The sequence below is a fragment of the Gigantopelta aegis genome, chromosome 3 (genome assembly GCF_016097555.1).
Source record: "Gigantopelta aegis isolate Gae_Host chromosome 3, Gae_host_genome, whole genome shotgun sequence".
NCBI classification, from domain to species: domain Eukaryota; kingdom Metazoa; phylum Mollusca; class Gastropoda; order Neomphalida; family Peltospiridae; genus Gigantopelta; species Gigantopelta aegis.
In genome coordinates, this window is record NC_054701.1 from 64654928 (window position 1) to 64673406 (window position 18479).

The following is an 18479-nucleotide window of genomic DNA, read 5'->3' on the forward strand; positions in this document are numbered from 1 at the left end:
TGCACCATGCTAAAACAAGCTAGGGAAAACACTAATTATGATCTTAAAATTGCATGCATGATTTCCTATTAGTTTTAAGTTAACTTTTCAATAGGAAAGATAGCATTAGATTTTGCAACGGAAATTTTCCCACCCCACCAAGAAACAACTGAGCATCAAACCTATAAATGTTTCAAAAATCTGAAAATGTCTAGTCTACCATGAACTGATGTGATATTTATATAATAATAATTTTTTTAAATTCCTAACATGCATTGAGATTCGTAGCTGAAAGTTTTATTTTAGTTCCCCTCTTGTGAATTCAAGCAGTACGGAATAAACTTGCAATCTTTGTTACCTGTTGAGCAACACTTTGACTAGATGCCCCGTCAGACTGTACATTTTGGACACTGGGTTCACATACATTGTCTGTAGCACGAGCTGGAATCAACAAACAAATGAAAACCATTATGGAAGGTTATGTAATTACAGATGTCTTTTTATGATAACACACATTTTATCGTATAAGAAAATAATTTTGATTTCCTCTACCACTGCAAACTGAGGGCTTTGGTAAGTGCAGGAAGGCAAACCACATTCTTCAGATAATTCTGTTATCCATTTTTTTAATGATGTTTTTTGTTTTTTGTTTTTTTTAAAACATGTACCGTATATCTTCGCCTGTAAGTCGATCTCGGCTATAAGTCGAGTCCCTAATTTCAAGCCCTGAAAACGTATTTTTTTATTGACCCGTTTATAAGTCGACCCATGAAAAACTACTTATAAATATTGAAATATTTCTTATTTTCAGCACATGAGAACAATAATATTTGAACAAAAGAAAATTATTTTACAAACTTCGGTTTTGTCGTTTTTTCAAACATTCAATCACGTTTTGTACATCGCAATATGATCAAACTATTCCAATCAAACTATCATTATTACATAGCATCAAAACGAAATATTCCCTTAGTAGAGAGTGAAAGCTGTTTGACTGTTACTGTATAGTACTGTACAGATGGTTTTGTGCACAGACAACAACTTTATTTATAAACACTGACAACAGATCACTACGATAAAACTGAAAGTATCACGTTTTGCCGCCATATTAATACATGTAAGGAGGATAACTCTGGAAAGTACACTGGTTTTTGTACCACATGATGTGTGTCCCTATTGCTCTAGATAAGTGAACTGCAGAGATCAGTCTATTTTAAGGGAAAGCTTAGTAATATTCATGAAGTTAATCACCGCCAAAACATTGTTTGAACAACCATTAATGCCAGTGACCAGATTTCAAAATAAACTCAGGCAACAGGTAGTAGTATTGTTTACATTTTTACTATTAGTTATGACTGTTAATTTAACTAAGTGGACTGTTGTCTTGGCATGTGAGTGAGATCGTACGCCTTTTCGCATAACCAAAACCGTTCTAATGCCAAAAAAAAAAGGTTATAAAAAATAAATGTGTCAAATTAACATATTTGAGTATAAATACATGGCATACTTCAACAATAAAACTTGTAAAATAATCCCCAAAACAGTAATATTTTTTGGTGAAATTTTTTTACCCTCTTATAAGTCGACCCCCCAAGTTATAAAATAATTTTTGGGTGAAAAAATTCGACTTATAGGCGAAGATATACGGTATGCAGCATCTTCATCGGGAAAGGCAAGTTATCACTTATGTTTCCTTCCATACTCACCTGGAAAGTTTTAGCTGAGCTTGCAAATTGACTGCCTTGTTATAAAATGTTTAATACATTTTATTTGAAACTTCATATCATTGATCTACTAGCAACATTTCAGTAAGTGATCTTAAGTTCGCCTTTATTTTTATAACAGCAAAGACTGGCAAGTGTTTTCTTAATCGTGACTAGTGAAATTAAATGACCGGCCAGATGACAAATGGTCAAATATCTATCCGTCCTAAAATCTGGAACCAGATCTTATCAACTTAGTGGGACGTCATATTGAGCAGGGTTTTTTCGGGGAATTTGCCAGCATTCGTTTGTAATACAGACTTTATACTGAAGCGGTATGTATTTTGTCCAGTATAAATCACCAGCTGGAGTGATGAGCTACTATGCATTCTGGATACTGCATACTGTGTGCAAATAAACAGATAACGGAAAATAGCCTATAGTAATTATATGCCCATACTGCATAAATCATCCCGTATGCCAGGTAAAAACAGCTTCATCTAATATTATAATTTTATTTTAAAAAAAAGCAAACATAAACCTAGTCGCTATTACAATGTTGTGTTAATTACATACAAAGGCCTTACTTTCTCATTCATTTCATATTATCAGTGAAACAAATAATGGAAGTTTACCCTGATCCTCTAAAGATGAGGACTGCTGAACGTCGACTTGGTGATGCTGTTGAAGATGGGCCCCTCCAGCAGCAGGTTGTTGAGACTGTTGTGGCAGCTGTGTGTCTGGCACGGGCTGGTGCTCTGCACTCGCAAGCACCTGACCGGCAGGCTGCTGAACCTGTGACGTGAGGGAGAGACCCTGCTCTCCACTGACACACTGACTCGACTGGGCCGACTGCTGGTTTGCCTCCTGTAGCATTTTTTCTCTCGTCTTCTTCAGCTGAGATACTCGGTCTCGAATCTGTTTGGTGATTATACGGCATTCTTCCTCCTGGACGAAACCGGACTTAACCTGGGAAAAAACAAAAAATTAAATACTAGAGATTAATCACAAATATATTTTTCATTTTAAATGGAATTTAAATTTTTGCATGATAAATATTTTTCACACATAACAAGAGAGATGTATTTGATACCATCAGTGCCATTTTACTTCAAAATTCATGCTATTAAATTTTTTAATCTTCACAGCCACCAAAGAATGTTTCATGATTTGTCGCTGAATGCAGGATTTGCACAGTAACAACTTTTATTTACTTCATATTTTCTATTACACTGGAGGTTACTCCACAAAGCCCTATAGTTTGCATTAAAAATCTTTCAACAAGCAAAACAAACAAAAAAACCCACAAGAAACAACAACAAACCATTTCTTGAGCAACTTCTTCAGCAACATCTTTCTCTACATCAAAATCAAACTGTATGGCTTCGTTTTCTTTATGCTTGTCTTTTCTCTTTTTTGGATCTACCACACGAAGTCTCAGTTGAATAACTGAATGATCGGACAGCTCATCTTCTTTGTTAACCAGTTCAACCTTCAAGCTCTCCTCCATGAAAAAATCATGTTGCAAAAGCTGCTTCACGGTGTATCTGATAAAGAATTTTTTTATCTATTTATTGAATGGCTACTTTTAACATCGGCAGTGTTTTCAAGCAAAGTGAATATAATATACAAATCAAATATAGGCCTCTAGCCATTAACAAAAGCAAATTACCAATATTTTCCAAGAATGTTCAAATTATAAAATTTGTAATTTCACTACTTAAGAAAAACAAATTTAACAGAAAATTGAATATTTAATTTGAATAAATTGTTAATATATCCATAATAATTGGCTATTTCTTACTGTTTGCATTCTTCCATAATATTTTCTAATTAAAACAATAATAATTAAAAATATGTTTATCAGTCAGTTTGCTAGTAATACAAGCTTATAATTCATGTATGTATTAACTTTTGCAGAACTTAGATACCTGGTAGTGGTCTCATTTCTGATACAGCCATCAATAATGTCACGGATCTCAGGATTTTCTACTTTGTCATAGGCTTCTGGTCGCACACCCTGTGAAATAAAAGAAGGTATAAGCATATTTTTTTGACTTCAAAAAGTTAAAGCATGTGCAACATTTCTTCTGATTTTATATTCGCTTGGTAGTAATGCTAATATAATTCAATGTTATTGAAATATATATATGCCTCTACATTTAAAATATCAATACTTATGACAATGACTACAACTTTTAAATTAATTTCGAAACTAGTAATGAAATATTTTGAGGAAGTCAAATGCAGATACACAAAACTGCATGTCGGTAATATCACGAAACAAATATTTTGTTTCCCATGATTATTGTTATCAAGTACGACAATGAACGAAAATAAATTATAAACAGTTTCCGATGGGTTCCCAAGATCACAAGACATAGAACTGAAAAGTGTTTCCTATGAAATTTGAAATCCTATGGCCTGTACTTAAAAAAAACTGTCCTGAGTTTACTGCCATTGTATCGGCCTCGGTGGCGTCGTGATTAGGCCATCGGTCTACAGGATGGTAGGTACTGGGTTCGGATCCCAGTTGAGGCATGGGATTTTCAATCCAGATACCGACTCCAAACACTGAGTGAGTGCTCCGCAAGGCTCAATGGGTAGGTGTAAACCACTTGCACCGACCAGTGATCCATAACTGGTTCAACAAAGGCCATGGTTTGTGCTATCCTGCCTGTGGGAACCACAAATAAAAGATCCCTTGCTGCCAGTCATAAAAGAGTAGCCTATGTGTTTCCTCTAAAAAACCAAAACAGTGTCAGAATGACCATATGTTTGATGTCCAATGCCGATGATAAGATAAAGAATCAATGTGCTCTAATTAAATAAATAAAACAAACTTTACTTTTTACTACCATTGTTTGCTATGATGGCTGTTTTAAAATAATCACATTGGGAAGGCAGGAAGGACTGATTATTATTTTATGTCTGATGGTCGGTCTGCTGTAAAAACAATTCTCTATACATACATGGTTAAAATATTTTTTAAATATATGTTTTGTGGGTGGTGAGTATACATAAATAATTTTAAAATCCCCTCCCCTCCCCTCCAATTAATTCTGGAACCATCCAAATCATTACTTACACTTGTGACTTTTCTATAGATCTGTGCAGCATTAGTACATTCTTTGTAAGGGTATTCCGAAGTGGCCATCTCAAGCATGCACATTCCAAATGCATAAACATCGACTCCTTCGTCGTAGTGCTCTTCGTACATCTCTGGTGCCATGAACTCGGGCGTACCTTAAAGAATACAAAGATGGTGGAGTCTTTGCACCCTGACGCAGCCGTCTACAAAGGGAAGAGCAGGGTAGGGAAAGGAGATTAGTCTCGCTATCATCAAAGCCTCCATGTCCAGCCAGAATGGAAATCAATCTTCTATTTCAAAATAGTACACACACAAAACTTCAGGCTAATTTACCAATTTAATTATTTTTTAAAAAGCCAAATAACAAAAGAGAATTTATTTTATCAATAAATGGAGACCAAAAAGTATTATATGGTCTTAGTTTATTATACTTAATGCCGTTTTAAAAAGAGAGTATTTTATGGGAGTTAGTTTTTGAAATAAAAAGATTGAACATGTCTGGCTAGACTTGACACTGCAAGAAAAGGTAAAATGATTAGTTGTGAACCAATGGAGAAGTGGGCTGAAATACCTGTTCACTGCACTTGCTTACCTGTCCTTTAAGAGTGATGGACCTAAGCAAGAACCTCCTGTTGCTAAGAAAAATAAAGGGAGAGAAATTGAACATAATCATTTATTAGATAATAAACTGCATTTGTGAGAATGCTTATTTGTACAAAACAAAAGGATTTTAAGGGACAGAAATCGCATGTTTATTGTGGTGGGTTTTTTGTGAGTTTTGGGGTTTCATTTAAATTTTAAATTTGCACTAAAAGGCAAGGTCATGCATTAAGTAATTTTATAACTCCACTGCAATTTTTATTTGGTTGTGATGTACTAAACAATAAATAATAGTTTGCACTTAAAAACCAATACATGCAGGGAAAGAAACAGAAATTGTAGCCAATATATGGAGTTTATAATGGATGTTTTGAAAAATGTGCATGTCCCAAAAAAGAAAAACATACTCACCAGTTAACTATATAATATAAATTGTACAAGATGCATGAACATTTACAAAATAAAAGAATTCAGATGGGGAGGCCAGGAGGTGATAAAATGTATTAGATCATCATTATTATAATAATACAATGTTCTTCATCAGACATTTTAAATAAGCATCATATATTTCAACGTGTGAAGAATACAAGTATAAGATAATCGACATTTCATTTCATCTGAATCACATATAGCTCAATTATTAGGCAATTAATAATACTGACAGAAATAAAACTTTAAAAGATATATTTACCTATAACACTCTTGGCAAATGATTTGTTTTTCAGTGTCGCCAAGCCCAAGTCACCGATTTTCACAGATCCAGTAGTACCAGTGATGAATATGTTATCACACTTCAAGTCTCGATGAATAACAGGTGGTGTCCTTGTGTGCAGAAAGAGTAAGCCCTTCAAGATCTGTCGACACCAGTTTTTAAGCACTTTCATATTGATCTTCTTAAAGCGTTTTATGTATCTAAAAAACAAATAAATTGTGTCATTTATAGGAATATATATAAGCTGAAGTGACTAGTGACCATCTTATAACTTAATATAAATAACCTAATACAACTACTTGTTTAATAAACTTTATGTCTTCTCTATAAATGTATTTTGTCAAAAGCCTTATGCCTCGCCAATTTTTTTGGATTTACATATAAATCATAAAAACAGAATGGAAAAAAAAGGGAGGAAACTTTGCATCCATATTCACAGGCAGGCAGGCAGGATGGACAAAAATTATTATTAGTGACCATCTGCTTAAAAACATTCAATTGATACAAAATTGAAATGATAATTTTGTAAACTGATGTAAAAATTATTTTAATAATGCCCAACTAAAACTATCAGACCAACAATCTGGTATATACACAAATAGGAAAGGATGTATCTCTTTTTTTTTTTTTTAATGAACTGGACTTTTGTTATTAACAAAACAATACTCACGTTTTTAATGTTCCAGAAGTCATCAACTCTGTGACCAGTATAATAACTTTTCTATTCCGTTGATTCACTTCCTCCCAGTAATCATAAAATCGCACAATATTTGGATGCTGCAGTTCTTTCAACATTTCAGCTTCTTCTTTGAAACGCTGTCTCTCACTTTTATTCCACTTCTTGTCCTAAAATTTAATGATACAACAATTTTAAGGATTTTGGTTGGAGAGCTCATCTTTTATGTACCATTAGTTGAACCAGAGATATTGTCGGTCTGACATTCACTGGCATTCGTTTTGCTGAACCTATCAAAGTTTTAATATTATTATTTTAATAAAGATTTCAAGATATCTGAAATAATACCAGTTTTTCTTAAGTGATCCACTAATGTGGGATATGTTTGTGTTCTGTTTATTTCCATCTTCATCAAATGAATCAATCACAAAGGTGGTGTATATATATTATTTGGCACTCAAGATAAATTATTTTAATGACAAACACAACCACTTACATTGTTTTTATAATCAGTTATAACCAATTAAATCTGCAATTGAGGACAAAATATCAGACGATAGTGGAAACAAAAGACAGAATGACCGTTCTGATCATGTGACAAATTTTGCGTCAAATAAGTGGTTTTTCAGTTGGAGATTTCCAAATCACCAAAAAAATTAAGTGTTTCCATGTTTCAAATAAGATATAACTTTTATTGTATGTATCAAACATACAAATGGATACAGGTATGGGACAAAATAGAGGCTGTTAAAAATACTGTTAAATTACATTACGGTAACTGTTGTAAGCTACTGAAGTTTTTTGTGGATTGCCTTTTTGTACATATCGCAGTTTGTTTCCTTTGATGTTCAATGTGCAGAAAGATTTTTTTTGTTGTTGTGGAAAACAGTGTACATTTCGAAATTTGGAACTGCGGACGATTTTGTTCCGATAAAAACTTACAGAAATTAGCAATGTTAAATCATTTTAATATATGATGGAAATTAGGCACTATTTCATAATTCTTGAAGTTAATATGTTTACTTTTTTGCATGTGTGGGGGGGAGGGGGGGGGGGCTGGGAAGTGGTGCTAAAATGCAATAGCGTAAAATGGTGCAGTAAGAACCTTATATAGCAGTATTAAATCCATCCATGATCGCCTACATGTACCATATGTTTACATATACATGTATCTCCTTACTGAACAGACAGTACTGGAATCAATACTCAAAATTAAATACATAAACAGGTATCTTTATTTGAACTAAAATTCATTTCAGTGTTTTCCTAACTGGCACACCTACACAATAGTAAACCATTCTAATAAATTTGAATATCTACAAAAACTAATGTAAGCAGTGTTTCTGCCAGAAAGAAATTTTGGGGTATGGCACTATATGGAAGTAAATGCAACCACAGTTAACAGAGGGTACAAGAGGCCTCCCCAGAAAGAAAATGGGTTAAGTTTAGGGTTAGGGTTAAGAAAATAATACATTAATGATAAGAGTAATTAATTTTGTCAAAAGGTTAACTTAAAAAAAAAAAAAATCTGCCACGAAATCTGGGTTTGGCACCATACCCATTTTACCCTCTGGCAGAAACCCTGGTAAGGTAGATGTAGGTGCATCATGCCAAGATGAACAGAGTTCATTTTAAGTTCAGAACACTGTACATTTAAGTCCTATATATAGTTAAAGATAAAAGGAACTCTTTGTTTCAGTAAAACTGAATTCCACAATTCTGCATGTTATCTATTAATAGTATTATAGAAGAAAACCATTTCCCCCACCCCTCTATATATATTCCTGTTTGTCCAAGTCATTTTACCCTCATTCCAATTTACTCCAGATTAATGATTCCAATAATATTAACCTATAAAATCAAGTAAATTAAGATCAATTAAGTAAACAAATGTCTAAATGACACCCTAGCATTTAAAACAGAACTTTACATTACATGTACAGATACTTTGTGTCCAACTAACATTATTGCAATACTTTGTCTGGAGTATAACAATTGCAAACATCAAGTAAGATCAACTTAAATCATTTATAAAAAGGGTACAATGACCCAACCAGAGGGTCATAATGACCTACTTGTAGTAACAAATAACCTTATTGCCAGTGGCTGTCAGACAAGAGTTTGCTTTCTCCAGAGACTGAAGCATTAGTCTATTATGTATGCTGCGCCTGATATTATAATTTGATCTGTCATTAATCCATCTCTGCCATGTCACACTATTGTTCTAACTAGCTTATTTTTCAAGAATCTGTAGCTGTAATCAACCCACAGTTGACTGAACTTGTACTCAGGTGTATTGCATTTTTTATTAGCACATGAGGCCATACATCTGTATCATTGAATGTACATTTTAAACCTTATAAACTTGATATCAGTAATAGTAATGTATTCTGAAGAAAAACATTGAAAATTGTCAAATGCTAAATCACCGATGACACTTCTGTGTGGTTACTGTTACGGTTATATGGTTTGTCGTTCAACAGATTAAACTGTGGACACTTGTTTTGCAGGCACAATATTTTGAGCATTCTGTTCGCATGTCGTTTATACCAATTTAGATAAAAAAATTATGGATACAGCCAATTAGCTGGACATGTTGAACAGTAACATTCAAAAACCAATAGCAGGGTATAATATTTCACGAGAACCGTTGTTCTGTTCACGTGTCGGTTACACAACTTTAAAAATCATGTGAACCGCCAATTGGTTTACGTGGTGAACAATTAATTTCTAAAATTAAAAAGTACTGTACATATCAGAAGTCAAATTGAAAATCAGTTTATTTTTTTAATACATGTATCTGAACCACCAATGTAGGTAGCATAGAACCATAGTTCAACTATTTTACAATTTGGTAGGTATAACTCACCGGTTACTACAACTATATTCACGTAACCAAACAATTGGTTACCTAAGTAAAACTCATGTGAACTGACTTCCGGTTACCTCAGATTTTGAAATATTGTCTCCTGCAACAGTTGTATACTTCAGGTTAACAGGAACTTCATTCATGTATTCCAGAAATTCATATTGTGCATACATGTACATAGTATGTTTCAAAAATGATTTTGATGATCAAGAGTACAGTAACCTCCCAAATGTAAACAATCCGACTCAAAAATGTTTTTTCAGTTAGACTATAGTGCTATGTATGCATGTATGGGATCATAGTAAAATGAGTTAGAATTCAATGACACATCGGTTAACCAAAATTAAAGTGACATTTTAAAAGTAAAAAATTGGTTATCCGATATGAACAAGACTTTCAGTTATTTAAGATTTTAAAATATTGCCTCTGGGTTGAGGTGAACTATTTAACGTACAAATACCAGTTTAATAAAGATTTCAAAATCATATAAAAGATAAAACGTCAGATGACAATGTTAGTTGTTAATGCTGAATGGGTAAATGTTATTTGTTGTTTTAACTTTTTTTATATAACTTTATTTTATGTATTTATAAAACATTTAAGTGAATATATGTGAGTAAAAATTATAAACTTGTACCCATTAAACGTGGTTTTTGTCAAAAATTAATCCAGTAGTCTAAAGGTTAATTTACACTGAATTTTTCCTACCTAAATTGATGGTCACACAACTGACTATCTTTGTAAAATTCTTAGTCACCCGTAGCCAATAAAGGTCACCACTGACAACTGCTAATTTTTAACCCTGGTTTGATAATTAGTAAGTACTAGATTTCATAAATTTTGTCAAATATTTTATGTCATGTCATGTAGATTTGGATATTTAATGCTTACACAAATCTTAATGTGAATCGGATTCATAGACTGACATGAAAAAAATAGTGCCTCATAGATGTTCACAGTTCTACATAGTACATACATATATGAAAAAGTTATAGACTTAAAGATTGTATCAGGTGTTGCGGTGGTATGTTTAGCTGAATGTTACTGGAATTTGGCTACAAATTCTCTTATCAAATTCACCAAATTACTATTAATTTATGGTGTCCAGCTTAAAACCTATATATACAAATGTATCTAGATAATCCAGGGAACTTTAGTTTTTAAAGTTTGATTTGCGATATTTCTAGTCAATTGAAAATTGATTAGCAACTACTGTTTAATGTTTTAAAATGGCGTAGCAATATCTAAAACCGCAGGGTATACACGTTATGGCTGCCCAATCGCACATGGCGAGTCAAAATAGCGTTGGGCAAGTCAAAACCTTATCATTTGTCGCCCGTCTGGCGACCAAACATTTCCGCATATTATATTATGTATCAAAATGCAAATACCTAATGTTTGCAAGAGATCGGAAAGTTATTTTTTATTTATTGTTTTCAACTGGTTTCCTATTAGTATCTGCGCAACCAAACCCATATAGGACAAAATAACGATCACTTCCCTAGTCTTATAGAACAGTCTAAAACCATTCGGAATGCCCCGGCCAGTTTTGATAATGTATTCAGAAAACCATGGCCACGTAAATGTATTTGTAGGTTCAATTGGAACACCTCAGCCATGTCTGTCTTTACTTTCCATTTAGTTATAATCAGAACAACTCGTCACATTTCGCCACGCTATGTTTCGCAGAAAGTTTTTGTTTACGAGTCTTAGGTTTTCCCCAAGTTACATTGTGTTGTAACATTTTTGTTTCTTACGGAATATACCGAGTCTACTATACCAAACACCCAATCATCACAGGCCATCGGATTTCACGGTTACCGGTAGCGTGTCGGCAAAACAACGGAACCGAAATTTCGTTTCCTATGATTATGTCGATTAAAAAAATATATATATTTATCTATATGTAATAAATTATACAAATAATAATGTTTCTCATATAAAACTACTGGAGATAGTTTTCAACACAATCACGACACCCGATTCGGATTTTAGTGTTCGCCATACTTCTCAGTGTTCGAGTAAACCCGAATCAGAGTTCGACATCGCGCTCAAATCAAACCTGACCAAAAATTGTAATATTGACATCATGGCATCTACTCCAAAGAACACGAGTCCATTCCCGTTTCGATGACATAGGTAATAATAGGTACGAGTCTACATTGTACCCGCGTACACATATATATATATATATATATAAATAATTGATCCATATGTACATTGCACATTTAAACCAAAATCACTGCCCTAATTATTTGTAGTGTCGCTGTTAAATTTAGGGACATAAAATAGGATTTTAATTCAAATATTATTTGATAAAAATAATTAACTTTTTATTACTGTCACCGAAGTCGACAAATTTATTGCCGATGTCAAGCACGAACTTGAGTACTGAAGGTGACAATCAAATAAGCTCCACTATTTCCTGTCTTTTCATTAAGGGCGGAAATGACGTAAACTGTTATATTTATGTAGCTGTCAGTCAGAACAGCATGCATATGTACTGTGGAGGGGAGGGGAGGGGCGCGACTGTAAAAAATATTGAGTTTGAAAATGTGTCTCTTTTCAGGGGTTTGTGCGTTGGATAATCGGTAGCTTGGGCGGACTCCAACTTTTTCAGCCCAGAACTGGCCGTAATGCAAACAGTCAGTTGGCTGGATTGGAACCTTTATTTGATGTAAAACAGTCAGTTGGCTGGATTTGAACCTTTATTTGTCGTCATTTAAAATAATAAGTCTGTTGGCAAGATTTGAACATATTACCCAACCTGCATAGCATTTTGACAATCCATTGCATTATGGTATAAGAAATGGGTTCCCATAACTTGTTTTCATGGAACCTAAAAACAGCTTCCGATGGGTTCCCATGATCTCAGGGCACGGAACCCAAAAAGTGTTTCCCATGAAATTTGAAATCCTATGGCTTGCATCATTGCGAACAATGTCAACAGCTGTCATTGCCTGTGCATATGCGAGTGTTGTGGAAACTTCAAATTAACTCTTGACTGGTTGATATATCGGTCACGGGCCATTAAAAAGTTGTATGGGTAAGTCAAGTGTTGCTGTGAGTGCCCCAATTGGCCAGTCAAAAAAAATCCCAAGTGCATACCCTGTAATTCATTATTGGTTGTACCTGATGATTTTTACTTTGTCATTTCTATCATTCTGTTTATTCAACAATTCTTTATAAAATATCATTAACTTTTCATTTTGGGGGGATATCAACGCTTATAAAAACAATGGAAGTGATAGTGTTTATCATTAAAATCATTTATCTTGGGTGCCAAATAATATATACACTGTCTTGACAAAAACGAAATTACTTTTTATCAGCTGGTGATATCAAAGCGATCGATTTATTTGATGAAGATGGAAATAAAATAAACAGAATTTGTTTTTATCCCACATTAGGGGATCACTTTACAAACATCTTTATTGTTTTTTGTATATCTTGAAATCTTGATTAAAATAATAATATTATAAATGATCGGTTCAGGAAAACTGGAATTGCCCGTGAATTTCAGATCGACAACATCTACAGTTCAACTAAAGGTACATATATAACTTATAAGATGAGTAGGCTTGTATTTCGTATCAACATTTTTGTATTTCGTATCAACATTTTTGTACCAAATACTGAGGCAAAATAAGGAATATGTCTTTCCACAAAGTCGACCAACATACAATGATATATAGTAATCAAGCTTTCCCTTTTTTTTTTTGAAGGGTATGGTGTCGCGCTGCCGCCCTCCTTTATTTTCACCCAGTGAGAACACTGCGACTAATGGAAAAACGTAGCAGGTTACCTCTTTAAGACATGTATGTCAAAATTATCAAATGTTTAACATCAAATAGCTGATGATTATTAATAAATCAATGTGCTCTAGTAGTCTCGTTTAAAAAAATTACCTTTTACATTTTTCATATAGATGCAACATTAACACAGATTTAACTACGGTTAAAATAACCAGTCTACAGACAGTTATAAATAGATACATGTTATGTAATGCTAGTGTCAGACTACCAACTGCCAGCAGAAAGTTGATTAACTTTCTGCTGTCACGACTTTTATCAACAACTAGTACTGCTGTTAGATGTCTTCCTTTAGTATGTATAAATGGTTAATATGTGTGGGCAAGACTTCCAAACGTTCCAGCATTCAGGGGAAAGACTTGACTTTGGCACTGTCACTAACCCTAACCATTTATGATAAGTATTTATAATGTTCTTTGTAAGTGACAGTGCCAAAGGAAAGTCCTACCGTTTTTTTAACACCACCACTAGAGCACATTGATGATTAATAAATCAAACATTTTATTTTTGACAGTCGGAAAAAACCTCAATTTTTTTTCCATTAGTAACAATGGATTTTTTAGAATCCATCACAATTTCCCCCAAAGCAGTTGGCCCCATGTACCAGTTGCACCCCCCCCCCCCCCCCCCCCCCCAATGTTTGCCTGTTCACCAACAACTATTTGTCAGTTGGCCCCAAACTTTTAGTCAGTTTGCACCCAACTCCCAATTATTTGTTACTTTTAAACAATTAGGTATGAAGAACTTGCGACATGGCACACCTGACATTCATAATAAATATGTTTATTCCGGATGCTTGCGAAAGTAAAATTCTGCATGATCTGAAAATGTAAATCATACTTGCATCAAAGTTTGATGACTGCCAAACCATGCATCTAAAAAGGCACATTGGAGTGCTCAAAATTGCCTAAAACTAGGGTATAATTCCACTAGACGAAGCTCGGCACACAAAAATGGGTCCAGACCACACATTCACATCGACACAGTGGTATCTTTATGGGGGCGAACTGGTACCTTTGTGAGGGCGAACTGGTTATGCACGTGCGGCCGAATTGACATCCTATTTGGGGGCGGATAGAAATGGGGCGAACTGGCTTGGGAGCGAAACATCTGGAACACGTTTTTACATGCACCATCCCAGACAGGATAACACATACCACAGCCTTTTATATACCAGTCGTGGTGCACTGGGGATCAATCCTAGACTGAACATGCACCATGTGGGCACTTTACCACTGGGCTATATCCTACCCCCGGCAGACAGCAATCAAACGTCCACCACTCAAGTTAATCATAACCAATTTTATATATATATTTTTCAGAAATCTCACCTGAAGTTCACACCATGCAACTGCAACACCAGTTTCTGTATCCAGACCTTTGAAAACAGTCTTGAATGACCCACGACCAATTTCCACATCAAACTTCAGAAACCTTTCATCTGGTGAATTTGAAACGGCCTTTTCATTTGCACGTTCTACACCTTTGGCATCAAGTTCACTCCCATCCTTCTTAAAGTTGATCTCTAGACCAAGGGATACTCCAGATTCTGCTGTAAGAACACGATAGTATTCGCCATCCAACAGGCTACATGTATGTGGAATTACAGCCCCGGAATCATCTGATACTACACCAAGATTCACAATTTCACCACCTGCATCAGATTTAACAGTTTTGCGAAGCTGAGCCTGCTCATCATCAGAAGGTGCAAGACATTTTCCTTTGTTTTCAACTTTGTGTTCTGCTGAAATATCATTATTTATAAGTTGACCATCTACTTTGCAGTCCGAAGGTGGTGTACTTTGAGCACTTACTTTGGGTTTGTTTTTGGACTTGCTTAAAGAATTGGATGAAGGCTGGAATGATTCATCATTAGTTTTGCCTGAATGGTTAGTCCTTGCTTTACTATCCTGACTGACCAGAACTTGCTTTGCCAGATCCGAATCTTTAACAGTTTCTCCCTTGTCTTCAAGTCGAGAGCCACCGACAGCAGACCGCTCACGTTTTTCGAGATCATCACACTGACTAACATGAAAACGACTTCTTACTTTTCTCGCCATAGCATTAGAATACACTTTATTGGCCTTATTTGCAACATCATCTGATACACACTGCTTCTCCCTTGCACCAGGAAACCGCATTTTGTTACTGGTTACAGACCTGTCATGTGTAATACATTCAGACTGCTTATTGCTACCAATTGCAGTTCGTTCTTTCGTAACAAATCTCTGTCCCATTTCACTGGGATGTTTCTTTATTTTTGTGTGTGAAGGTGATTTAGTAATTTTACTGGTATCCACAGAGCCATCATTGGTCTTAGGATGTGGTATATCAAGAGATCCATTAAGAGCGTGTTCAAACTTACTCTTGTTCATTTTGAAGTGAATCAAAAATATGAACCAGACATCAAAATATGCTATAAAATATGACCATATTTAGAAACCCTACACTTTTGGATCTATAATTCTGGTCTGGAAGACAAGTTATTCAAAATTCGTTCGAATGACATGTTAAAATGTTTTCTATCTAAAGTCTACACTACATAATAGAAATACACAAATCACTCTGCAGCAAGCTGTCAGATATCACACATTTTCATAAACATAGCTGGCGAAACACCGATCCAAGCGGCATGGTATGGATTCTGTCTGGCCTGTCAGCCTCACTGTAAACGTAATCCATGTCAGTGGCTAGTGGACACCGAACACAGACGGCATCTGCTGGCTTTAGAATCATATCCAAGCAGATCTGAACCTCACAACAACTGGAAATCACATAACGTGACGAGAAAACAGGAGAATCCGAATCCATGACGGCACATGCCATCTTGAAGTTGTTTTTTTTCGCACCATGATGGAAGGAAAAAAAACGGCGACATTCAGTCACATAAGAATAAAATGGTAATTTGTATCACTTTCACTGAGCTAGTGAGTACCGACGCAGACAAAATAACTGCACCTCACTCCGCTATACAACCAGCACACATATATTCAAATACCCCATTGTGTTACAAACTGTACAGCCATTTCTGAATTTCTTTTCATACTCCAGAATATCTGTAATGGCGGCTTCTTTCAAGCCTCTGAAAGTAGTTCCGTCCAATGGCCTCATAAATAATAAATTGTTTTAAGGGGGAAACCTAAATCCTCTAATTAATATATTTTAAAATATTATTGGCACTATAAATGCTATAAACTGGATATCGTTGTTTGATTTTTAATAATTAATCCTACAGAGTCAAGTAAACGTAGAACTTATTTGTGAGAGGCGGTAATTGAATGGTGAACTGTCGGATATCCGTCACTGAAGCAGACGAGTATCGTTAATAACTGGCTGACCTCTGGAGGGTGAGGGAGTGTTTTCCAATCGTCATAAAATATGTTTAAAACGCGCATGTTCATAACGAGGGAGTGTGTGCGCATGTACTCCAAATCAAATTCTATATATATATATATTTTAAACATATACCTATTTTAATTAAAAAAAGAAAATCTATTCAGGCCCAGATTTAGGAATTCAATGAGCCTGAGGAGGAGAGGGGGCGTAGCATTAATGTGATGTAGTTCAGTGGTGTTTATAAGTATGACTCACCTTATGAACAACTCTGGCGAAGTCAGAGGTTGTGCCCACGACAGACGTGCTTGAACAGTTTTCTGATGGAAGCATGCCAAAGATTACCCACACCCACATTTCTTGACCGAAAGAACGGGAGTCTCGGGTCTCCGCCTGAAAATGTGACTGGCATTACCCCGTAGCCTAAATGTCTGGATTCCGTTTGGCATGACTTAAACTTAAAGCAAAGCAAAATGCTTTGGAAATTTAAAATAAATAAATTAATTATCCTAAAAATAGGCCTAATTAGTTTTTATGCACAATTTGTAAAAAAATAAAAATTGCTGAGAATATAAATATAATATCACAAAAGCAAACCTTCAGTGAAGAATATATATTTTTTATATTGGGCCTCGTTTAAACTATTAAAACTGTATTTGATTTTTCTTTTGTTCATCTGTCTGGAGATTAATTTTGTAGGATAGGTGTGTAGGCCTTTGTGTAAATGCATGATTCATTAAACGTAGCCTGGGCCTAGTTTATGAAGGGTGGTGGTGGTGGTGGTGTGTGTGTGTGCATGGATGCAGCAGTCGGCTGCGGGACGTTCTGTTGGTATGAATGAATGAATGTTTAACGACGCCCCAGCACAACAAATACATATCGGCTAATGGGTGTCAGAAATGGTAAGTAGGCCTATATGAAAATATTGGTCTGTTGGTAGGCCCAAAGCCATGCCCTTAGGCCTACTAAATAAGATCGAAGGATTAGGCTGTGTAAAGGGGAGAGTCATTATCGGTTCATGAATATTATTTATGGGATTTCTTTATTACCTTATAAGTTGAAATTTGTTTTGTACGATTTATTAATCATCGGCTATTGGATGTCAAACATAAATTTTTTAATTTTAACATATAGTCAGAGTCGAAATCCGCAAAAAAAAAATCATTAGTAGCAAGATATCTTTTATAAGCGCCACCCCACAGACAGGATAACACATACCACGGCCTTTGATATACCAGTCGTGGTGCACTGGTTGGAGCGAGAAACGGCCCATTTTTTCAATAAGAGTAGCATCTTGCTATATCGGATCTTGACGGCAGCAAGTTTATCTATTCATGTTTCGATCAAGTGTCGAAATAATTACTTTCATTTCACTTAATTTCGTGCTTATATCCAATTACGGTTCAAGCACGCTGTCCTGAACACACACACACACACACACTCGGTTATCTGGGCTGTCTGTCCAGGACAGTGGGTTAGTGAGAGAAAAGGGGTGTAGTTGTCTTACACCTACCCATTGAGTCGTTAAAACTCATTCTGGGTCTTATGTACGGTGGCTTAACCACAACACCACCGATTACTGTATACGGGCCCATGTTGGACACCTATTTATTGTAGTTTTAAAATGTGTTTTCCTGTAACACCCCGCCAATCTGAATGAAATAAAATTTGTTTTGTTTAAGGACATCACTAGAGCACTTTAAT

At 35.1% G+C, this 18479-nt stretch overlaps 1 protein-coding gene across 1 annotated transcript in view; it reads right to left on the reverse strand.

Annotated features, from left to right (window-relative positions):
• The window catches only part of LOC121368780, a 40214-nt gene extending 23593 nt beyond the window's left edge, over window positions 1-16621 (reverse strand). Inside the window, exons 1-8 of the mRNA XM_041493528.1 lie at window positions 14774-16621; window positions 6756-6931; window positions 6065-6285; window positions 4771-4928; window positions 3614-3702; window positions 3007-3229; window positions 2318-2651; window positions 338-420 (exon numbers count right to left, since the gene is read on the reverse strand). Coding sequence (XP_041349462.1) covers window positions 338-420; window positions 2318-2651; window positions 3007-3229; window positions 3614-3702; window positions 4771-4928; window positions 6065-6285; window positions 6756-6931; window positions 14774-15817 — 2328 coding nt within the window. The 5' untranslated portion in view covers window positions 15818-16621. The remainder of the gene's footprint in view (window positions 1-337; window positions 421-2317; window positions 2652-3006; window positions 3230-3613; window positions 3703-4770; window positions 4929-6064; window positions 6286-6755; window positions 6932-14773) is intronic.
• Between the last annotated feature and the right edge of the window lie 1858 nt (window positions 16622-18479).